The sequence below is a fragment of the Scyliorhinus torazame genome, chromosome 24 (genome assembly GCF_047496885.1).
Source record: "Scyliorhinus torazame isolate Kashiwa2021f chromosome 24, sScyTor2.1, whole genome shotgun sequence".
NCBI lineage: Eukaryota > Metazoa > Chordata > Chondrichthyes > Carcharhiniformes > Scyliorhinidae > Scyliorhinus > Scyliorhinus torazame.
The window spans coordinates 17,032,161-17,057,735 of NC_092730.1; the positions used below are offsets into that span (position 1 = coordinate 17,032,161).

Here is a 25,575-nt window from a genome sequence, read left to right on the forward strand (position 1 = left end):
CACTCACACACACAGACACACACACTCCCTCACTCACACAGACACACACTTTCTTTCACACACACATTCTCTCTCACGCACATACACACACACAGACACACACTCACACACACAGACACACACACACACACACTCACTCACACAGACACACACTTTCTTTCACACACATATTCTCTCTCACGCACACACACACACACACACACTCAAACACTTTCTCACACACACATTCTGTCTCACGCACATACACACACACACACTCACTCACAGACACACTCTCTCACGCACACACACATTCTCTCTCACGACAGACACACAGTCATACACTCACATGCACCCATACACACAGACACACACACACACAGACACATACACACACACCCATACACACTCACACCCACACACACAGACATAGACACACACGCAGACAGACAGACACACACAGACACACTCACTCTCTCACACACACAAACACACTCACACACACGGAACGGCAGCATCAGTGGTTATGACAACGGATTGACGTTCCACAGATAGGAATTTGAATCCAGCCAGGGAAATAGTGGGATTTTCCCGTGATCGAGGAGAGACAGGGAGAATATCCCATCGTGTGTGAAGCTGGGGACCAGCAATAATAAACCCAATGGGGAATTCAGGGAGTGGGGAGAATGTGGAACTCGCTCCCACAGGGAGTGGGATAGAATGTTGGACTCGCTCCCACAGGGAGTGGGGAGAATGTGGGACTCGCTCCCACAGGGAGTGGGGGGAATGTGGAACTCGCTCCCACGGGGAGTGGGGAGAATGTGGGACTCGCTCCCACAGGGAGTGGGGAGAATGTGGGACTCGCTCCCACAGGGAGTGGGGAGAATGTGGGACTCGCTCCCACAGGGAGTGGGGGAGAATGTGGAACTCGCTCCCACGGGGAGTGGGGAGAATGTGGGACTCGCTCCCACAGGGTGTGGGGGAGAATGTGGGACTCACTCCCACGCGGAGTGGGGAGAATGTGGGACTCGCTCCCACGGGGAGTGGGGGAGAATGTGGGACTCGCTCCCACAGGGAGTGGGGGAGAATGTGGGACTCCCTCCCACAGGGAGCGGGGGAGAATGTGGAACTCACTCCCACGGGGAGTGGGGGAGAATGTGGGACTCTCTCCCACGGGGAGCGGGGGAGAATGTGGGACTCGCTCCCACAGGGAGTGGGGGAGAATGTGGGACTCACTCCCACGCGGAGTGGGGAGAATGTGGGACTCGCTCCCACGGGGAGTGGGGGAGAATGTGGGACTCGCTCACACAGGGAGTGGGGGAGAATGTGGGACTCGCTCCCACAGGGTGTGGGGGAGAATGTGGGACTCGCTCCCACGGGGAGTGGGGGAGAATGTGGGACTCGCTCACACAGGGAGTGGGGGAGAATGTGGGACTCGCTCCCACGGGGAGTGGGGAGAATGTGTGACTCGCTCCCACGGGGAGTGGGGAGATTGTGGAGAGATCAGTCCAGTCCCAGGGCGTGATTATCCGGAAACCGGCTGTGCGGGCCGTACTGGCGCCGAGAAGCGGCGTGAAGTACTCAGGCGTCGGGCCGCCCCCCCCCCTGGCGATTCTGCGACCCGGAGAATCCCGCCCCATAAGAGGGTTGGTTAGGAGTCTGGTAACAGTGGGGAAGGAGCTGTGTTTGAACCTGTTAGGGCGCATTCTCAGACTTACACATGGCAACAGAGTAAAGTGAGTTTTACTGTAATCCCTGTTACACCCAGAAGAATGTTTGAACAATCCCGAATGCAAAACGGTCACCGCCCGGCACCAATGAATGCAGAAATTTGAATAGGAAGCTACAGGGGCAACCGACAAGAAATGATTCTGAAAACAAAGATTGAGCTGGTGACGGGTTTCTGGAAGCTGTGATGAGCAAAGAGGCCACATCGACCTTTGATCTGTGTTGGAAATACCCAGGCTTCATTCCACAGACTATATCCAGCCTTTCAAAGCAGGGAACACACTCTCGCTCTCTCACACTCACTCACACACTCTCTCTCTCACACACACTCTCGCTCTCTCACACACACTCACACACTCTCTCTCTCACACACACTCTCGCTCTATCACACTCACTCACACACTCTCTCTCTCACACACACTCTCGCTCACACACACTCTCGCTCTATCACACTCACTCACACACTCTCTCTCTCACACACACTCTCTCTCACACACTCTCTCGCTCTCTCACACTCACTCACACACTCTCTCTCTCACACACACTCTCGCTCTCTCACACCCACACACACACTCTCACTCACACACACTCTCACACACACTCTCACACACATTCTCGCTCTCTCACACCCACACACACACTCTCTCGCTCTCTCACACTCTCTCACACCCACACACACACTCTCTCGCTCTCTCACACTCACTCGCACACTCTCGCTCTCACACACACTCTCGCTCTCTCACACACACTCTCGTTCTCTCACACACACTCTCGCTCTCTCACACTCACGCACTCGCTCTCTCACACTCACTCACACACACTCTCACTCTCACACACACTCACTCTCACACACACTCACTCTCACACACACACTCACACACACTCTCGCTCTCTCACACTCTCTCACACACACTCTCGCTCTCTCACACACACTCTCGCTCTCTCACACTCACTCACACACTCTCACACTCACTCACACACACTCACACACACTCTCACACACTCTCACACACTCTCACACACTCTCACACACTCTCACACACACTCTCGCTCTCTCACACACACTCTCGCTCTCTCACACACACTCTCGCTCTCTCACACACACTCTCGCTCTCTCACACTCACTCACACACACTCACTCACACACACTCACTCACACACACTCACTCACACACACTCACTCACACACGCACACTCACACACGCACACTCTCACACGCACACTCTCACACGCACACTCTCACACGCACTCTCACACACGCACTCTCACACACGCACTCTCACACACGCACTCTCACACACGCACTCTCACACACGCACTCTCACACACGCACTCTCACACACGCACTCTCACACACGCACTCTCACACACGCACTCTCACACACGCACTCTCACACACGCACTCTCACACACGCACTCTCACACACGCACTCTCACACACGCACTCTCACACACGCACTCTCACACACGCACTCTCACACACACGCACTCTCACACACACGCACTCTCACACACACGCACTCTCACACACACGCACTCTCACACACACGCACTCTCACACACACGCACTCTACACACACGCACTCTACACACACGCACTCTACACACACGCACTCTCTCACACACGCACTCTCTCACACACGCACTCTCTCACACACGCACTCTCTCACACACGCACTCTCTCACACACGCACTCTCTCACACACGCACTCTCTCACACACGCACTCTCTCACACACGCACTCTCTCACACACGCACTCTCTCACACACGCACTCTCTCACACACGCACTCTCTCACACACGCTCTCTCTCACACACGCACTCTCTCACACACGCACTCTCTCACACACGCACTCTCTCACACACGCACTCTCTCACACACGCACTCTCTCACACACGCACTCTCTCACACACGCACTCTCTCACACACGCACTCTCTCACACACGCACTCTCTCACACACGCACTCTCTCACACACGCACTCTCTCACACACGCACTCTCTCACACACGCACTCTCTCACACACGCACTCTCTCACACACGCACTCTCTCACACACGCACTCTCTCACACACGCACTCTCTCTCACACGCTCTCTCTCACACACGCACTCTCTCACACACGCACTCTCTCACACACGCACTCTCTCACACACGCTCTCTCCCTCACACGCTCTCTCCCTCACACGCACTCTCCCACACACGCTCTCTCCCACACACGCTCTCTCCCTCACACGCTCTCTCCCTCACACGCTCTCTCCCTCACACGCTCTCTCCCTCACACGCTCTCTCCCTCACACGCTCTCTCCCTCACACGCTCTCTCCCTCACACGCACTCTCTCTCACACGCACACTCTCTCACACGCACACTCTCTCACATACACTCTCGGGCGGATGGTCCACTCGGGAGTGAGAGCGGATGGTCCACTCGGGAGCGAGGGCGGATGGTCCACTCGGGAGTGAGGGCGGATGGTCCACTCGGGAGCGAGGGCGGATGGTCCACTCGGGAGCGAGGGCGGATGGTCCACTCGGGATTGGTGACGGGACAACCCCGGCCCTTCGGGCTGTGACCTGGATCTACGACTGGGACCTTGGATTGACATCTGACCTTTAACCTCTCTTGGCCTAGACTGCGGGGTCGCGCCCTGTTGAGATCGAAGCTGCTGATCTAGAGACGAGAGCAGAGCCAACACCCAGTTAGGGGGAAGAGAGACAGTTCGGTGCCCTTACCCAGGCCTCCCTGACAGATGTCCGTGCGCGTTGCTCCATCCAGGATGAACTGGGGATTTGAACAGATGTCCTGCGGGCACAGATGAAGGAAGTCAGTACTCGTGCGTTAACACAACAACTCTGCACAAGCAACCTTGCAGCAAAACCTCAGCAGGCCATACTTGTAGCCATTGGTCATGTTTATCAGTACCAGGCTGGCAGCCATTTGTAGTGTCCCTCAGTCTCACAATGGCAGCCATTTGTAGTGTCCCTCAGTCTCACATTGGCAGCCATTTGTAGTGTCCCTCAGTCTCACAGAGACAGCCACTTGTAATGGCCCTCAATCTCACAATGGCAGCCATTTGTAGTGTCCCTCAGTCTCACATTGGCAGCCATTTGTAGTGCCCCTCAGTCTCACATTGGCAGCCATTTGTAATGCCCCTCACTCTCACAATGACAGCCATTTGTAGTGCCCCTCAGTCTCACATTGGCAGCCATTTATAATGCCCCTCACTCTCACAATGACAGCCATTTGTAGGGTCTCCACACTGACACACTGACAGCCAATCGTATTTTCCATCAGTCCCAATCTGGCAGCCATTTGTATTGTCCATCAGTACCACTCTGGCAGTCATTCATAGTGTCCATCGGTCCCACTATGGCAGCCATTCGTAGTGCCCATCAATCGCACATTGGCAGCCATTTGTAGCTTCCACCAGTCCCACTCTGGCAGCCATTTGTATTGTCCATCAGTCCTTATCTGGCAGCCATTTGTAGTGTCCATCAGTCGCACTCTGGCAGCCATTTGTAGTGTTCATCAGTCCTTATCTGGCAGCCATTTGTAGTGTCCATCAGTCCCACTCTGGCAGCCATTTGTAGTGCCCATCAGTGCCACACTGGCAGCCATTTGTAGTGCCCATCAGTCCCACTCTGGCAGCCATTTGTAGTGTCCATCAGTCCCACTCTGGCAGCCATTTTTAGTGCCCATCAGTCCCACTCTGGCAGCCATTTGTAGTGCCCATCAGTGCCACACTGGCAGCCATTTGTAGTGTCCATTGATTCTGCAAATGTAAATGCCCTTGAACTCAAACCTATCTCAAAATTGACCTAAACTACGCCCCATAAATGAACTTCTCCACAATTCTGTCGGACCATTGCATTTTCTCACAGCCTTCAGTGACTTAATCTGTCTAAAGGCACATCACACATCTATATACCTGACTAAATTTGACACTGAGGCACATTCAGTACCCTGCTCACACTCACCTGCTCACACTCAGTGACCTGTTCACACCCAGTATCCTGTTCACACTCAGTTACATGTTCACACTCAGTGACACGTTCACGCAGTGCCTTGCTCACACTCAGTGACCTGTTCACACTCAGTACAGTGTTCACAAACAGTATAATGTTCACACTCAGTGACCTACTCAGACTTAGTACAATGTTCACACTCAGTACAATGTTCACACTCAAGTGACCTGCTCACACTCAGTAACCTGTTCACACTCCGTGACCTGTTCACACCCAGTACCCTGTTCACGCTCAGTGTTCTGTTCATGCTCCGTGACCTGTTCACACTCAGCACCCTGTTCCCACACAGTAACATTTTGACACTCGGTGACCTGTTCACACTCAGCACCCTGTTCCCACACAGTAACATTTTGACACTCGGTGACCTGGTCACGCCTAGTGTCCTTTCATAGAATTTACAGTGCAGAAGGGGGCCATTCGGCCCATCGAGTCTGCACCAGCTCTTGGAAAGAGCACCCCACCCAAGGTCAACACCTCCACCCTATCCCCATAACCCAGTCACCCCACCCAACACTAAGGGCAATTTTGGACACTAAGGGCAATTTATCACGGCCAATCCACCCTAACCTGCACATCTTTGGACTGTGGGAGGAAACCGGAGCACCCGGAGGAAACCCACGCACACACGGGGAGGACGTGCAGACTCCGCACAGACAGTGACCCAAGCCGGAATCGAACCTGGGACCCTGGCGCTGTGAAGCAACTGTGCTAACCACTATGCTACCGTGCTGCCCCGAGTCCTGTTCACACTCAGTGGCCTGTTCACGCCTAGTGTCTTGTTCACTCAATGACCTGTTCACACTCAGTGACCTGTTCACACCCAGTGTCCTATTCACACCTAGTATCATATTCACATCTAGTGTCCTGTTCACACTCAGTACCCTGTTCACACTCAGTGGCCTGACCACAATCAGTGGCCTGTCCACACTTAGTACCCTGTTCACACTCAGTACCCTGTTCACACCCAGTCACCTGTTCACACTCGGTGACCTGTTCACATCCAGTACCCTGTTCACACTCTGTCCCCTGTTCTCACTCAGTATCCTGCTCAGGCCCAATGACCTGTTCACACTCGGTTACCTGTTCACGCTCACTACCCTGTTCACACCCACTACCCTGTTCATGCCTGGTGTCCTGTTCACACTCAGTATCCTGTTCACATTCAGTATCCTGTTCACACTCAGTATCCTGTTCATGTCTGGTGTCCTGTTCACACTCAGTACCCTGTTCACACTCACTGCCCTATTCACACTCAGTGACCTATTCACACTCTGTACCCTGTTCATAATCAGTATGCTGTTCACACTCAGTGACCTGTTCACACTCTGTACCCTGTTCACACTCAGTATCCTGTTCACGCTCAGTGAACTGTTCATGCCTGGTGCCCTGTTCACACTCAGTGACCTGTTCACACTCAGTGACCTGTTCACACTCAGCACCCTGTTCACACTCACTGCCCTATTCATGCCCAGTGACCTATTCACACTCAGTGCCCTGTTCATGCCTGGTGTCCTGCTCACACTCAGTACCCTGTTCACACTCACTGCCCTATTCACACTCAGTGACCTGTTCACACTCCGTGACCTGTTCACACTCTGTATCCTGTTCACACTCAGTATGCTGTTCACACTCAGTATCCTGTACATGCTGGTGCCCTGTTCACACTCTGTGACCTGTTCACACTCTGTGACCTGTTCACACTCAGTACCATGTTCACACTCAGTGACCTGTTCACACTCAGTGCTCTGTTCACATTCAGTGCCCTGTTCACACTCATGGTCCTGCTCACACTCATGGTCCTACTCACACGCAATGCCCTGCTCACACTCAATGTCCTGCTCACACTCAGTGCCCCATTCACACTCAGTGTCCTGCTCACGCTCAGTGCCCTCAACACGCACTCAGTGCCCTATTCACACTCAAGTGTCCTGCTCACACTCACTGCCCTATTCACACTGTGTCCCGTTCATACTCAGTGCCCTGTTCACACTCAGTGCCCAGCTCATACTCAGTGCCCCATTCACACTCAGTGTCCTGTTCACACTCAGTGCCCTGTTCACACTCAGTGCCCTGTTCACACTCAGTGCCCAGCTCACACTCAGTGCCCAGCTCATACTCAGTGCCCCGTTCACACTCAGTGTCCTGTTCACACTCAGGGCCATGTTCACACTCAGGGCCCTGTTCACACTCAGGGCCCTGTTCACACTTACCTTCGGTCTCTTCCACCTGATCCCGTAGGTTTTTGAGGTGCCAGGCCCGAGCTCCTTGAACCCAAGGATGGAGGGCCCAACGGGAAAGTGGGGGTCCACAAACTGAACGCCTCGGTCAAGGCAGTCGTCACGGAGCGCCTCGTAGTCCTGCCCGAGGTACTTGAAGGCCTGATCGTGGTTGCCCGCCCCAAGCTGCTTCTGCCTTTGCTTGTAGACCCGGGCCGCCACCCCAGAGTACATCACTGCTACCTCAGGCCGTGGGCCGACCAATCAGAGAAGAGACACACCTAAAACAGACAGACATGGGGCAGAACCGCCAGTCAGACAGAGACACGCTGAACGAGGCCCAGATACTTCACAAAATGCCCGTTAATGAGCTCTCAGAGTGCCGAATATTCAGACGCTTGACACACTTACGCAAAGGCAGCGGTACGGTGGCTCAGAGGTGGCGAACATCGCAGAGACAGTTGGCATAAATGGTTCTTTATCTGGTTGGCAGGATGCGGCGGGAGTGCCGAGGGGATCAGTGCCAGGGCTGCCAACCTTTAACTTTTCAAATACATGACTTGGATGAACGCCATGGAATCCTCACAAAGCACAAGGAGGCCATTCGCCCCATTGGGTAAGCACCGACCCTCTGAAAGAGCGTCCGACCAACCCCCGCTCCCCCACCCAATCCTCGTAACCCCACCCAACCTCACATCTTTGGACACAAAGGGACAATTTAGCACGGCCAATCCACCCAACCTGCACATCTTTGGACACTAAGGGGCAATTTAGCACGGCCAATCCACCTAACCTGCACATCTTTGGACACTAAGGGGCAATTTAGCACGGCCAATCCACCTAACCTGCACATCTTTGGACACTAAGGGGCAATTTAGCACGGCCAATCCACCTAACCTGCACATCTTTGGACACTAAGGGGCAATTTAGCACGGCCAATCCACCTAACCTGCACATCTTTGGACACTAAAGGACAATTTAGCACGGCCAATCCACCCAACCTGCACATCTTTGGACACTAAGGGGCAATTTAGCACGGCCAATCCACCCAACCTGCACATCTTTGGACACTAAGGGGCAATTTAGCGCGGCCAATCCACCTAACCTGCACATCTTTGGACACTAAGGGGCAATTTAGCACGGCCAATCCACCTAACCTGCACATCTTTGGACACTAAGGGACAATTTAGCACGGCTAATCCACCCAACCTGCACATCTTTGGACACTAAGGGGCAATTTAGCACGGCCAATCCACCTAACCTGCACATCTTTGGACACTAAGGGGCAATTTAACACGGCCAATCCACCTAACCTGCACATCTTTGGACACTAAGGGGCAATTTAGCACGGCTAATCCACCTAACCTGCACATCTTTGGACACTAAGGCACAATTTAGCACGGCCAATCCACCCAACCTGCACATCTTTGGACACTAAGGGGCAATTTAGCGCGGCCAATCCACCTAACCTGCACATCTTTGGACACTAAGGGGCAATTTAGCACGGCCAATCCACCTAACCTGCACATCTTTGGACACTAAGGGACAATTTAGCACGGCTAATCCACCTAACCTGCACATCTTTGGACACTAAGGGGCAATTTAGCGCGGCCAATCCACCTAACCTGCACATCTTTGGACACTAAGGGGCAATTTATCACGGCCAATCCACCTAACCTGCACATCTTTGGACACTAAGGGGCAATTTAGCACGGCCAATCCACCTAACCTGCACATTTTTGGACACTAAGGGGCAATTTAGCACGGCCAATCCACCTAACCTGCACATCTTTGGACACTAACGGGCAATTTAGCACGGCCAATCCACCTAACCTGCACATCTTTGGACTGTGGGAGGAAACCGGAGCACCCGGAGGAAACCCACGCAGACACGGGGAGGATGTGCAGACTCCGCACAGACAGTGACCCAAGCCGGAATCGAACCTGGGACCCTGGAGCTGTGAAGCAATTGTGCTATCCACAATGCTACCGTGCTGCCCTTTAGAACAAATAAATCTACACTATATCATTTTACCGTAATCCATGTACCTATCCAATAGCTGCTTGAAGGTCCCTAATGTTTCCGACTCAACTACTTCCACAGGCAGTACATTCCATGCCCCCACTACTCTCTGGGTAAAGAACCTACCTCTGACATCCCCCCTATATCTTCCACCATTCACCTTAAATTTATGTCCCCTTGTAATGGTTTGTTCCACCCGGGGAAAAAGTCTCTGACTGTCTACTCTATCTATTCCCCTGATCATCTTATAAACCTCTATCAAGTCGCCCCTCATCCTTCTCCGTTCTAATGAGAAAAGGCCTAGCACCCTCAACCTTTCCTCGTAAGGCCTACTCTCCATTCTAGGCAACATCCTGGTAAATCTCCTTTGCACCTTTTCCAAAGCTTCCACATCCTTCCTAAAATGAGGCGACCAGAACTGTACACAGTACTCCAAATGTGGCCTTACCAAAGTTTTGTACAGCTGCATCATCACCTCACGGCTCTTAAATTCAATCCCTCTGTTAATGAACGCTAGCACACCATAGGCCTTCTTCACAGCTCTATCCACTTGAGTGGCAACTTTCAAAGATGTGTGAACATAGACCCCAAGATCTCTCTGCTCCTCCACATTGCCAAGAACTCTACCGTTAACCCTGTATTCCGCATTCATATTTGTCCTTCCAAAATGGACAACCTCACACTTTTCAGGGTTAAACTCCATCTGCCACTTCTCAGCCCAGCTCTGCATCCTATCTATGTCTCTTTGCAGCCGACAACAGCCCTCCTCACTATCCACAACTCCACCAATCTTCGTATCGTCTGCAAATTTACTGACCCACCCTTCAACTCCCTCATCCAAGTCATTAATGAAAATCAAAAACAGCAGAGGACCCAGAACTGATCCCTGCGGCACACCACTGGTAACTGGGCTCCAGGCTGAATATTTGCCATCCACCACCACTCTCTGACTTCGATCGGTTAGCCAGTTCGTCATCCAACTGGCCAAATTTCCCACTATCCCATGTCTCCTTACTTTCTGCAGAAGCCTACCATGGGGAACCTTATCAAATGCCTTACTATAATCCATGTACACTACATCCACTGCTTTACCTTCATCCACATGCCTGGTCACCTCCTCAAAGAATTCAATAAGACACGGGGGAGAACGTGCAGCCTCCGCACAAGCAGTGACCCGAGGCCGGAATCGAACCTGGGACCCTGACGCCATGAGGCAGAGGCTCTGACCCGCTGTGCCGCCCAGGGAGCCAATGGATGAAGGGACTTAAGGTACAGTTCCTAAAGTTGCTGACGACACAAACATGGGTAGGGCAGTAAGATGTGAAGAGGACGTAAAGGAGGCTACGCAGGGTCATGGGTAGATTAAGAGAGTGGACAAAACGCTGGGAAGTGGAGCGCGATGGGGGAGAAAGTGAAATGGTCCAATTTGGCAGGAAGAATGAAAAAGAAGCTTATTATCCAATCGGTGAGAGATCTCAGAGCTCTGAGGTGCAGAGGGGTCTGGGCGTCCTAGTCCATGAATCACAAAAGGCTGGGATACAGGTACGGCAAGTCATTGGGAAAGTTAATCGATTGTTATTGTTTGTTGTAAGGGGGGAAATGATTACAAAAGTCGGGAGGTTCTGCTTCAGTTGTACACGGCTTTGGCGAGACCACATCTGGAGTGTTGTGGACGGTATCGCCCTCCTTATCGGAGGAAAGGTGTCAATGTGTGGGAAGCGGTTCAGGGAAGGTTTCCCGGACTAACACCGGGAATGGGCGGGTTGCTCACTGTGTAACTGTACAGAGTCACTGTTTATTCAGCGGGGTGAGGGTCACTCACTGTGTAACTGTACAGAGTCACTGTTTATTCAGCAGGGTGAGGATCACTCACTGTGTAACTGTACAGAGTCACTGTTTATTCAGCGGGGTGAGGGTCACTCACTGTGTAACTGTACAGAGTCACTGTTTATTCAGCAGGGTGAGGATCACTCACTGTGTAACTGTACAGAGTAACTGTTTATTCAGCAGGGCGAGGATCACTCACTGTGTAACTGTACAGAGTCACTGTTTATTAAGCAGGGTGAGGATCACTCACTGTGTAACTGTACAGAGTCACTGTTTAAGCAGCAGGGTGAGGATCACTCACTGTGTAACTGTACAGAGTCACTTGTTTATTCAGCAGGGTGAGGATCACTCACTGTGTAACTGTACAGAGTCACTGTTTATTCAGCAGGGTGAGGATCACTCACTGTGTAACTGTACAGAGTCACTGTTTATTCAGCAGGGTGAGGGTCAGTCACTGTGTAACTGTACAGAGTCACTGTTTATTCAGCAGGGTGAGGATCACTCACTGTGTAACTGTACAGAGTCACTGTTTATTCAGCAGGGTGAGGATCACTCACTGTGTAACAGTACAGAGTCACTGTTTATTCAGCAGGGTGAAGATCACTCACTGTGTAACTGTACAGAGTCCCTGTTTATTCAGGGTGAGGGTCACTCACTGTGTAACTGTACAGAGTCACTGTTTATTCAGGGTGAGGATCACTCACTGTGTAACTGTACAGAGTCGCTGTTTATTCAGCGGGGTGAGGGTCACTCACTGTGTAACTGTACAGAGTCACTGTTTATTCAGCAGGGTGAGGATCACTCACTGTGTAACTGTACAGAGTCACTGTTTAAGCAGCAGGGTGAGGGTCACTCACTGTGTAACTGTACAGAGTCACTGTTTATTAAGCAGGGTGAGGATCACACACTGTGTAACTGTAGAGAGTCACTGTTTATTCAGCAGGGTGAGGGTCACTCACTGTGTAACTGTACAGAGTCACTGTTTATTAAGCAGGGTGAGGATCATTCACTGTGTAACTGTACAGAGTCACTGTGTATTCAGCAGGGTGAGGATCACTCACTGTGTAACTGTACAGAGTCACTGTTTATTCAGCAGGGTGACGATCACTCACTGTGTAACTGTACAGAGTCACTGTTTATTCAGCAGGGTGAGGATCATTCACTGTGTAACTGTACAGAGTCACTGTTTATTCAGGGTGAGGATCACTCACTGTGTAACTGTACAGAGTCACTGTTTATTCAGCAGGGTGAGGATCACTCACTGTGTAACTGTACAGAGTCACTGTTTATTCAGGGTGAGGATCACTCACTGTGTAACTGTACAGAGTCACTGTTTATTCAGCAGGGTGACGATCACTCACTGTGTAACTGTACAGAGTCACTGTTTATTCAGCAGGGTGAGGGTCACTCACTGTGTAACTGTACAGAGTCACTGTTTATTCAGCAGGGTGAGGGTCACTCACTGTGTAACTGTACAGAGTCACTGTTTATTCAGCAGGGTGACGATCACTCACTGTGTAACTGTACAGAGTCACTGTTTATTCAGCAGGGTGAGGGTCACTCACTGTGTAACTGTACAGAGTCACTGTTTATTCAGGGTGAGGGTCACTCACTGTGTAACTGTACAGAGTCACTGTTTATTCAGCAGGGTGAGGATCACTCACTGTGTAACTGTACAGAGTCACTGTTTATTCAGCAGGGTAAGGATCACTCACTGTGTAACTGTACAGAGTCACTGTTTATTCAGCAGGGTGAGGATCACTCACTGTGTAACTGTACAGAGTCACTGTTTATTAACCAGGGTGAGGATCACTCACTGTGTAACTGTACAGAGTCACTGTTTATTCAGCAGGGTGAGGATCATTCACTGTGTAACTGTACAGAGTCACTGTGTATTCAGCAGGGTGAGGATCACTCACTGTGTAACTGTACAGAGTCACTGTTTATTCAGCAGGGTGAGGATCACGCACTGTGTAACTGTACAGAGTCAGTGTTTATTCAGCAGGGTGGGGGTCACTCACTGTGTAACTGTACAGAGTCACTGTTTATTCAGCAGGGTGGGGGTCACTCACTGTGCAACTGTACAGAGTCACTGTTTATTCAGCAGGGTGGGGGTCACTCACTGTGTAACTGTACAGAGTCACTATTTATTCAGGGTGAGGTGCACTCACTGTGTAACTGTACAGAGTCACTGTTTATTCAGGGTGAGGATCACTCACTGTGTAACTGTACAGAGTCACTGTTTATACAGCAGGGTGAGGGTCACTCACTGTGTAACTGTACAGAGTCACTGTTTATTCAGCAGAGTGAGGATCACTCACTGTGTAACTGTACAGAGTCACAGTTCATTCAGCAGAGTGAGGATCACTCACTGTGTAACTGTACAGAGTCACTGTTCATTCAGCAGGGTGAGGATCACTCACTGTGTAACTGTACAGAGTCACTGTTTATTCAGCAGGGTGAGGATCACTCACTGTGTAACTGTACAGAGTCACTGTTTATTCAGGGTGAGGGTCACTCACTGTGTAACTGTACAGAGTCACTGTTTATTCAGCAGGGTGAGGGTCACTCACTCTGTAACTGTACAGAGTCACTGTTTATTCAGCAGGGTGAGGATCACTCACTGTGTAACTGTACAGAGTCACTGTTTATTCAGCAGGGTGAGGGTCACTCACTGTGTAACTGTACAGAGTCAGTGTTTAAGCAGCAGGGTGAGGATCACTCACTGTGTAACTGTACAGAGTTACTGTTTATTCAGCAGGGTGAGGGTCACTCACTGTGTAACTGTACAGAGTCACAGTTCATTCAGCAGAGTGAGGATCACTCACTGTGTAACTGTACAGAGTCACTGTTCATTCAGCAGGGTGAGGATCACTCACTGTGTAACTGTACAGAGTCACTGTTTATTCAGCAGGGTGAGGATCACTCACTGTGTAACTGTACAGAGTCACTGTTTATTCAGGGTGAGGGTCACTCACTGTGTAACTGTACAGAGTCACTGTTTATTCAGCAGGGTGAGGGTCACTCACTCTGTAACTGTACAGAGTCAGTGTTTATTCAGCAGGGTGGGGGTCACTCACTGTGTAACTGTACAGAGTCACTGTTTATTCAGCAGGGTGGGGGTCACTCACTGTGCAACTGTACAGAGTCACTGTTTATTCAGCAGGGTGGGGGTCACTCACTGTGTAACTGTACAGAGTCACTATTTATTCAGGGTGAGGTGCACTCACTGTGTAACTGTACAGAGTCACTGTTTATTCAGGGTGAGGATCACTCACTGTGTAACTGTACAGAGTCACTGTTTATACAGCAGGGTGAGGGTCACTCACTGTGTAACTGTACAGAGTCACTGTTTATTCAGCAGAGTGAGGATCACTCACTGTGTAACTGTACAGAGTCACAGTTCATTCAGCAGAGTGAGGATCACTCACTGTGTAACTGTACAGAGTCACTGTTCATTCAGCAGGGTGAGGATCACTCACTGTGTAACTGTACAGAGTCACTGTTTATTCAGCAGGGTGAGGATCACTCACTGTGTAACTGTACAGAGTCACTGTTTATTCAGGGTGAGGGTCACTCACTGTGTAACTGTACAGAGTCACTGTTTATTCAGCAGGGTGAGGGTCACTCACTCTGTAACTGTACAGAGTCACTGTTTATTCAGCAGGGTGAGGATCACTCACTGTGTAACTGTACAGAGTCACTGTTTATTCAGCAGGGTGAGGGTCACTCACTGTGTAACTGTACAGAGTCAGTGTTTAAGCAGCAGGGTGAGGATCACTCACTGTGTAACTGTACAGAGTTACTGTTTATTCAGCAGGGTGAGGGTCACTCACTGTGTAACTGTACAGAGTCACTGTTTATTCAGCAGGGTGAGGATCACTCACTGTGTAACTGTACAGAGTCAGTGATTAAGCAGCAGGGTGAGGATCACTCACTGTGTAACTGTACAGAGTCACTGTTTATTCAGCAGGGTGAGGGTCACTCACTGTGTAACTGTACAGAGTCACTGTTTATTTAGCAGGGTGAGGGTCACTCACTGTGTTACTGTAGAGAGTCACTGTTTATTCAGCAGGGTGAGGGTCACTCACTGTGTAACTGTACAGAGTCACTGTTTAAGCAGCAGGGTGAGGGTCACTCACTGTGTAACTGTACAGAGTCACTGTTTAAGCAGCAGGGTGAGGATCACTCACTGTGTAACTGTACAGAGTCACTGTTTATTCAGGGTGAGGATCACTCACTGTGTAACTGTACAGAGTCACTGTTTATTCAGCAGGGTGAGGATCACTCACTGTGTAACTGTACAGAGTCACTGTTTATTCAGCAGGGTGAGGGTCACTCACTGTGTAACTGTACAGAGTCACTGTTTATTCAGCAGGGTGAGGATCACTCACTGTGTAACTGTCCAGAGTCACTGTTTATTCAGGGTGAGGATCACTCACTGTGTAACTGTACAGAGTCACTGTTTATTCAGGGTGAGGATCACTCACTGTGTAACTGTACAGAGTCACTGTTTATTCAGCAGGGTGAGGGTCACTCACTGTGTAACTGTACAGAGTCACAGTTTAAGCAGCAGGGTGAGGATCACTCACTGTGTAACTGTACAGAGTCACTGTTTATTCAGCAGGGTCAGGGTCACTCACTGTGTAACTGTACAGAGTCACTGTTTATTCAGCAGGGTGAGGATCACTCACTGTGTAAATGTACAGAGTCACTGTTTATTCAGCCGGGTGAGGGTCACTCACTGTGTAACTGTACAGAGTCACTGTTTATTCAGGGTGAGGATCACTCACTGTGTAACTGTACAGAGTCACTGTTTATTCAGCAGGGTGAGGGTCACTCACTGTGTAACTGTACAGAGTCACTGTTTATTCAGGGTGAGGATCACTCACTGTGTAACTGTACAGAGTCACTGTTTATTCAGCAGGGTGAGGGTCACTCACTGTGTAACTGTACAGAGTCACTGTTTATTCAGCAGGGTCAGGGTCACTCACTGTGTAACTGTACAGAGTCACTGTTTATTCAGCAGGGTCAGGGTCACTCACTGTGTAACTGTACAGAGTCACTGTTTATTCAGCAGGGTGAGGATCACTCACTGTGTAACTGTACAGAGTCACTGTTTATTCAGGGTGAGGATCACTCACTGTGTAACTGTACAGAGTCACTGTTTATTCAGCAGGGTGAGGGTCACTCACTGTGTAACTGTACAGAGTCACTGTTTATTCAGGGTGAGGATCACTCACTGTGTAACTGTACAGAGTCACTGTTTATTCAACAGGGTGAGGATCACTCACTGTGTAACTGTACAGAGTCACTGTTTATTCAGGGTGAGGATCACTCACTGTGTAACTGTACAGAGTCACTGTTTATTCAGGAGGGTGAGGGTCACTCACTGTGTAGCTATACAGAGTCACTGTTTATTCAGCAGGGTGAGGGTCACTCACTGTGTAACTGTACAGAGTCACTGTTTATTCGGCAGAGTGAGGATCACTCACTGTGTAACTGTACAGAATCACCGTTTATTCAGCAGGGTGAGGATCACTCACTGTGTAACTGTACAGAGTCACTGATTATTCAGCAGGGTGAGGATCACTCACTGTGTAACTGTACAGAGTCACTGTTTATTCAGCAGGGTGAGGATCACTCACTGTGTAACTGTACAGAGTCACTGTTTATTCAGCAGGGTGAGGATCACTCACTGCGTAACTGTACAGAGTCACTGTTTATTCAGCAGGGTGAGGATCACTCACTGTGTAACTGTACAGAGTCACTGTTTATTCAGCAGGGTGAGGATCACTCACTGTGTAACTGTACAGAGTCACTGTTTATTCAGCAGGGTGAGGGTCACTCACTGTGTAACTGTACAGAGTCACTGTTTATTCAGCAGGGTGAGGATCACTCACTGTGTAACTGTACAGAGTCACTGTTTATTCAGCAGGGTGAGGGTCACTCACTGTGTAACTGTACAGAGTCACTGTTTATTCAGCAGGGTGAGGGTCACTCACTGTGTAACTGTCAGAGTCACTGTTTAAGCAGCAGGGTGAGGATCACTCACTGTGTAACTGTACAGAGTCACTGTTTATTCAGCAGGGTGGGGATCACTCACTGTGTAACTGTACAGAGTCACTGTTTAAGCAGCAGGGTGAGGATCACTCACTGTGTAACTGTACAGAGTCACTGTTTATTCAGCAGAGTGAGGATCACTCACTGTGTCACTGTACAGAGTCACTGTTTATTCAGCAGGGTGAGGATCACTCACTGTGTAACTGTACAGAGTCAGTGTTTATTCAGCAGGGTGAGGATCACTCACTGTGTAACTGTACAGAGTCACTGTTTAAGCAGCAGGGTGAGGATCACTCACTGTGTAACTGTACAGAGTCACTGTTTATTCAGCAGGGTGAGGATCACTCACTGTGTAACTGTACAGAGTCACTGTTTATTCAGGGTGAGGACCACTCACTGTGTAACTGTACAGAGTCACTGTTTATTCAGCAGGGTGAGGATCACTCACTGTGTAACTGTACAGAGTCACTGTTTATTCAGCAGGGTGAGGATCACTCACTGTGTAACTGTCCAGAGTCACTGTTTATTCAGGGTGAGGGTCACTCACTGTGTAACTGCACAGAGTCACTGTTTATTCAGCAGGGTGAGGGTCACTCACTGTGTAACTGTACAGAGTCACTGTTTATTCAGCAGGGTGAGGATCACTCACTGTGTAACTGTACAGAGTCACTGTTTATTCAGCAGGGTGAGGATCACTCACTGTGTAACTGTACAGAGTCACTGTTTATTCAGGGTGAGGATCGCTCACTGTGTAACTGTACAGAGTCACTGTTTATTCAGGGTGAGGATCACTCACTGTGTAACTGTACAGAGTCACTGTTTATTCAGGGTGAGGGTCACTCACTGTGTAACTGTACAGAGTCACTGTTTATTCAGCAGGGTGAGGATCACTCACTGTGTAACTGTACAGAGTCACTGTTTATTCAGCAGGGTGAGGATCACTCACTGTGTAACTGTACAGAGTCACTGTTTATTCAGCAGGGTGAGGATCACTCACTGTGTAATTGTACAGAGTCACTGTTTATTCAGGGTGAGGGTCACTCACTGTGTAACTGTACAGAGTCACTGTTTATTCAGGGTGAGGGTCACTCACTGTGTAACTGTACAGAGTCACTGTTTATTCAGGGTGAGGATCACTCACTGCGTAACTGCACAGAGTCACTGTTTATTCAGCAGGGTGAGGATCACTCACTGTGTAACTGTACAGAGTCACTGTTTATTCAGCAGGGTGAGGGTCACTCACTGTGTAACTGTACATAGTCACTGTTTATTCAGCAGGGTAATGATCACTCACTGTGTAACTGTACAGTCACTGTTTATTCAGGGTGAGGATCACTCACTGTGTAACTGTACAGAGTCACTGTTTATTCAGCAGGGTGAGGATCACGCACTGTGTAACTGTACAGAGTCACTGTTTATTCAGCAGGGTGAGGATCACGCACTGTGTAACTGTACAGAGTCACTGTTTATTCAGCAGTGTGAGGGTCACTCACTGTGTAACTGTACAGAGTCACTGTTTATTCAGCAGTGTGAGGGTCACTCACTGTGTAACTGTACAGAGTCACTGTTCATTCAGGGTGAGGATCACTCACTGTGTAACTGTACAGAGTCACTGTTTATTCAGGGTGAGGATCACTCACTGTGTAACTGTACAGAGTCACTGTTTATTCTGCAGGGTGAGGGTCACTCACTGTGTAACTGTACAGAGTCACTGTTTATTCAGCAGGGTGAGGATCACTCACTGTGTAACTGTACAGAGTCACTGTTTATTCAGCAGGGTGAGGATCACTCACTGTGTAACTGTACAGAGTCACTGTTCATTCAGGGTGAGGGTCACTCACTGTATAACTGTACAGAGTCACTGTTTATTCAGCAGGGTGAGGGTCACTCACTGTGTAACTGTACAGAGTCACTGTTTATTCAGCAGGGTGAGGGTCACTCACTGTGTAACTGTACAGAGTCACTGTTTATTCAGCAGGGTGAGGATCACTCACTGTGTAACTGTACAGAGTCACTGTACATTCAGGGTGAGGGTCACTCACTGTGTAACTGTACAGAGTCACTGTTTGAGCAGCAGGCAATAGCCTCTTACTCCTGCCTCCCCCAACACTTGGCAGCCCTCAGGCACCACCTTAACACAGCAGTGCAAGACCGACTGCTCCCTTCCTGCTGAATGCGGTCAAAGTGACCCGTTGCCAGGCAACGATTGACAGTGGTAATGGGGCGGTAACAAAATGATATCTGTGCGGCTCAGGCACTGAAGCAGCAAAAGCTGAGATTCTAACGTTGTGCAACGCACCCCGGTTGAACAGCCTTGAGCAACTCCTCATCCTCTTCTGCGGGGGGGGGGGGGGCCGTCGTCGTGCAACGCAAGTTGCGTCAGCTGGCAGAGGGGATTGGGCCGTTCCGCCTGATTAGAAACCTCCTCTCAGTCCGCGCCCAGCCTGCAGTTACAACGTTCATTGTGGCGTGCAGGGCAGGACGCTCGGCCTGTTCGCACGGGGTGTCGAATACCCTCGCAGCAAACACAAAACCGAACAGGAGGAAATTCCAGCGGAGTTCAGGATAACGAGAGGGGATCTGATTGAAACGTTAACGATCTTGAGGAGGGCGGGGTGGGGGGTTGGGGGGGGGGGGGGGGGGGCTTGATCTGGTGCATGCTGGGATTCCCCTTGTGGGAGAGACTGGATCTGGATTTGCTTATTGTCACGTGTACCGTGAAAAGTATTTTTCGGCTAGCCGCTCAAACAGATGGGGCGGCACTGTTGGTTCACAGCGCCAGGGTCCCAGGTTCGATTCCCGGGCTTGGGTCACTGTCTGTGCGGAGTCTGCACGTCCTCCCCCCGTGTCAGCGTGGGTTTCCTCCGGGTGCTCCGGTTTCCGCCCACAAGTCCCGAAAGACGTGCTCGTCGGGTGAATCGGACATTCTGAATTCTCCCTCCGTGTCCCCGAACAGGCGCCGGAATGTGGCGACGAGGGGATTTTCACAGTAACTTCATTGCAGTGTTAATGTAAACCTACTTGTGACAATAAAGATTATTGTTATAAAAAGATCATTAATTACATGAAAATAAAAGAAAATAAAAGGAAAATACATAATAGGGCAACACAACATATACAATGTAACTACATAAGCACTGGCATCGGATGAAGCAAACAGGGTGTAGTGTTAATGAGGTCAGTCCATAAGAGGGTCGTTTAGGAGTCTGGTGACAGCGGGGAAGAAGCTGTTTTTGAGTCTGTTCGTGCGTGTTCTCAGACTTCTGTATCTCCTGCCCGATGGAAGAAGTTGGAAGAGTGAGTAAGCCGGGTGGGAGGGGTCTTTGATTATACTGCCCGCTTTCCCCAGGCAGCGGGAGGTGTAGACGGAGTCAATGGATGGGAGGCGGGTTCGTGTGATGGACTGGGCGGTGTGCACGACTCTCTGAAGTTTCTTGCGGTCCTGGGCCGAGCAGTTGCCATACCAGGCTGTGATGCAGCCCGATAGGATGCTTTCTATGGTGCATCTGTAAAAGTTGGTAAGAGTCAATGTGGACATGCCGAATTTCCTTAGTTTCCTGAGGAAGTATAGGCGCTGTTGTGCTTTCTTGGTGGTAGCGTCGACGTGGGTGGACCAGGACAGATTGTTGGTGATGTGCACCCCGAGGAATTTGAAGCTGTCGACCATCTCCGTGGTTTACGGATGAGGGGTCTGCTGTTTAATACGGCAATCAGGACGAATTTCCCCTCTCGGAAGGTTGTAGGTCGATGGAATTCTTTCTGTTATAACCCACACCAGACCTGTGGGGACGGACCAATTAGCCTCCCTTGTGCCTCGTAGAACACGGGCTTCCCCGGTGAGGTGCGGGGGGGGCCTATCAGCGGAGTAAATGTGCCATAAAAGCCGGCCCAGGCGGGTGCCGACCTTCAGTAGCCCCAGCTGGGACCTGGAGCGTACGGTGTACGTAGTTTGCGTTGTACGAAAGAAGTGTCTTTACGCCTCTCCTTTTGCACTCCTCTGTGGCCACTTAAATTGGCGACGAGGATAAAACTGTCGGCAGACAGTGTCACGTGAGAGCACCTTTAAGAAATGGGTGTTTATCAAATAGCTGCAGTGATGTCAGAGTGTGGGTGGAGCTGGGCTGTCTGTCTGCTTTTACTCTCGCTTTGGGCTGGCAGCTACAGGGTGTGTTTGGTTTTGGTTTGCAGATTGGGAGCTGCATCCAGAGAAACAAGGTGTACTTCTAATCTCTCTCTGTGCGAAAGGGATGTCTTCAAATCACTTGCTAATCTAAAAGCGACAACTGCTCTCAGTCGAGAATTTAAACCTGTTGTCTTTCTGTAAAAAGGGTTGTTTGTCTTATGGATGTTGCTCGGAAAGATTAAGGGTTACTTATAGAGTACCGTATTCTTTGGGGGGAGTATTTTGTGTTGGTAGTTGCTAAGATGTTTACTGTGTGTGTTTAAAAACGTTAACTGGATTCATTGAATAAATATTGTTTTTGTTTAAACATATTTGAGCCCTCTGTTGCATCACACCTGTAAAGTGGGCCCTTGTGCTCCCCGTTACCAAAATCTATTTAAAGTTATGGGTCAGATGAACTCCATGATACGCTTTGGGGTTCTCTAAACCCTGGCCCGCAATAACGGTCATCTCCTATTGCAACACCGGAATAAGGTTCGTGCTGATTTCAAAACGCCGCCGTTTGGAAGAAGGGATGCGTTCGACGCCAGGGTGGGGGATTGGACTCAATACACAGAGCGAATGCGCTACTTTTTCAGGGCTACAACTGTTGACGAGTGACAGGCGATAATACGCTTGCGTGCCTGTGGAGCCCCCCACCTTCAGCGTGATAAAAAGCCTCATGTATCCCGCAGCCCCGGACTCCAAGGCCTTTGAACAGCTGGTTGCATTAACGGCGAACCATTATGATCCCCAAGCCCCCTGTCATCGTGCAACGTTACCGGTTTAACGCGGCTGAGAGGACCCCCAGGGCGGCCTGCCGCCGAAGCGTTTGAGGAAAGCAGCTGAGTTTTGGGATTATGGGCCTTCCCTTCCCGAGATGCTCCAGGACTGGTTGGTTTGTGACGGGAACCATATGGCGACCTGACGAAGAGATACTGGCCGATCCATTGTTGGACCTGAAGAACAAAGAACAATATAGCACAGGAACAGGCCCTTCAGCCCTCCAAGCCTGTACTGGTCAAGGTATCACCCCTGGCCAAAACCCTAAAGAACAAAGAGCAATGCAGCGCAGGAACAGGCCCTTCGGCCCTCCAAGCCTGTACCGGTCAATGTAAAAGTCTGCAGAAATTTCTCTTTCTAGGAAAGGGAGCACTGGAACTCCAAGGGATGGAAGTGAATAGTGTGGGATGTGGCCCCTCCCACCGTTCGACAGCCCGCTCCCCCAGATTAGGGCCCCCCGGGCCCCCGTCTTGGGGCGAACACCGCCGAGGCCAGGTCGAGGGCTGAGTTAGCGAGGCAAGCTACGTTCCCCGAAGCCGCAGAGGGAGACCGCAGACGATGTGGATCGTCCGACCGGAGATGCCGCGGGGCGCGAACGCCACAGGGCGGGAAACAAGCCCGCCATCACACCCGAAGTAGGCGTCGTCAACCCAGAGCTGCATCGCGGCACCCAAAGTGGCCCCCACTCGGGTCACCATTCGGGTAAAAGGCCACCCTCTCGCCATGGAGTTGGACGTGGGAGCCGCAGTCTCGGTGATAGGGTAAACAAACATTCAAAAACTTTCAGCCAGGGTACGACGGTTGAGTTTACGAGATACTGAGGCAAGACTGCCAGCCTACACGGGGGGGAACAACGACATTTGCCACAGCTGGGACCACCATGACCCCAGCTAAAATACACGCCGATCTTGAAGCACAGTCGAAATATTCCTGGGTCCGCTCGGTCCCATACTGGCGAAGACCGAGGCAGAGTTCAGCCTGCTCGAGGGCTTCGGGATCATTCGACCGCTGAAGTTCGCCGATTGGGCGGCACCAGTAGTGCCTGTCCTCAAAAGGGACAAAACTGTTCGACTTCATTTACGAAGCTTGATCTGAATCGTGCATATCTCCAACTGGAATCGGACCCTGTGTCCAGGCAATATGTGACCAGAAATGCCCACAGGGGCCTTTATGAATGCACGAGATTGTCCTTTGGTGTGTCGTCGGCCTGCTCCATTTTCAAGTGCGACATGAAAGACATTCTGGGGCACCTGCCACATGTGGCGGTTTATTCGGATGACAGAGCAGGAACACTTGGGTAACCGGGACGAGGCGTTCGCCCCTTTTCAGCATCCGCGTCTAGACAGAGGAGTGCGTTTTCCTCGCCGGGGGGGGTCATTTACTTGGGGCACCGCGCGGATCGGGTTGGACTACATCCCGAGAAGAGGAGGTGCGAGCGATTCAACAGGCCCCCACGCCGGAGAATACAACCGAGCTGCGCTCGCTTCTGACGCGGGTGAACTATTCACCCGCGGCCTGGCACCCCCTGTGTGTCCGGCTAAGGAAAAACAGCCATGGGCGTGGGGAGCGCCTCAGAGCCACAGGAAGGGGCGTTTACGCAGGTCAAAAAAAAAAAGCAATTGACTTCATCTGGCCTGTCAACGCACCGCGATGTCGCCAAACCCCCGGGAGTCACGTGCAATGCCTCGCCGTACAACATTGGCGCCGTGTTGCCACATCTCGGGGACCACGGGTAGGGAGCGGCCAATTGCGTTTGCCTCCAGAACGTGGGTCGCAGCAGTGAGAAACCGCGTGGCCTGGCCGTTGCTTCCGCAAGTCGAAAGGTTCCATCCGTGCTCCGGCAGTCCGGCGCTCCCCACGAGGCAGCAGAAGCTCCCGCCCGCCGTGCCGGCTCACCCAGGTGAATGGCCGGGACGGCCTCGTGTGCGGCTTCTTTGGAAAAGGTGCAAAGGAGATTTACCAGGATGTTGCCTGGAATGGAGAGTAGGTCTTACGAGGAAAGGTTGAGGGTGCTAGGCCTTTTCTCATTAGAACGGAGAAGGATGAGGGGCGACTTGATAGAGGTTTATAAGATGATCAGGGGAATAGATAGAGTAGACAGTCAGAGACTTTTTCCCCGGGTGGAACAAACCATTACAAGGGGACATAAATTTAAGGTGAAAGGTGGAAGATATAGGAGGGATATCAGAGGTAGGTTCTTTACCCAGAGAGTAGTGGGGGCATGGAATGCACTGCCTGTGGAAGTAGTTGAGTCGGAAACATTAGGGACCTTCAAGCAGCTATTGGATAGGTACATGGATTACGGTAAAATGATATAGTGTAGATTTATTTGTTCTTAAGGGGCAGCACGGTAGCATTGTGGATAGCACAATTGCTTCACAGCTCCAGGGTCCCGGGTTCGATTCCCGGCTTGGGTCACTGTCTGTGCGGAGTCTGCACGTCCTCCCCGTGTCTGCGTGGGTTTCCTCCGGGTGCTCCGGTTTCCTCCCACAGTCCAAAGACGTGCAGGTTGGGTGGATTGGCCGTGATAAATTGCACTTAGTGTCCAAAATTGCCCTTGGTGTTGGGTGGGGTGACTGGGTTGTGGGGATAGGGTGGAGGTGTTGACCTTGGGTAGGGTGCTCTTTCCAAGAGCCGGTGCAGACTCGGGGCCGAATGGCCTCCTTCTTGCGCTGTAAATTCTATGATAATCTATGATTAATCTAGGACAAAGGTTCGGCACAACATCGTGAGCCGAAGGGCCTGTTCTGTGCTGTATTTTCTATGTTTTATG

At 50.8% G+C, this 25,575-nt stretch overlaps 1 protein-coding gene across 1 annotated transcript in view; it reads right to left on the minus strand.

Moving 5' to 3' along the window:
* LOC140399931 (calpain-1 catalytic subunit-like) overlaps positions 1-25,575 on the minus strand; it is a 123,585-nt gene that overhangs the window by 87,437 nt on the left and 10,573 nt on the right. Inside the window, exons 2-3 of the mRNA XM_072489415.1 lie at positions 7,939-8,225; positions 4,436-4,505 (exon numbers count right to left, since the gene is read on the minus strand). Of these exons, the coding sequence (XP_072345516.1) occupies positions 4,436-4,505; positions 7,939-8,178 (310 nt within the window). The 5' untranslated portion in view covers positions 8,179-8,225. The remainder of the gene's footprint in view (positions 1-4,435; positions 4,506-7,938; positions 8,226-25,575) is intronic.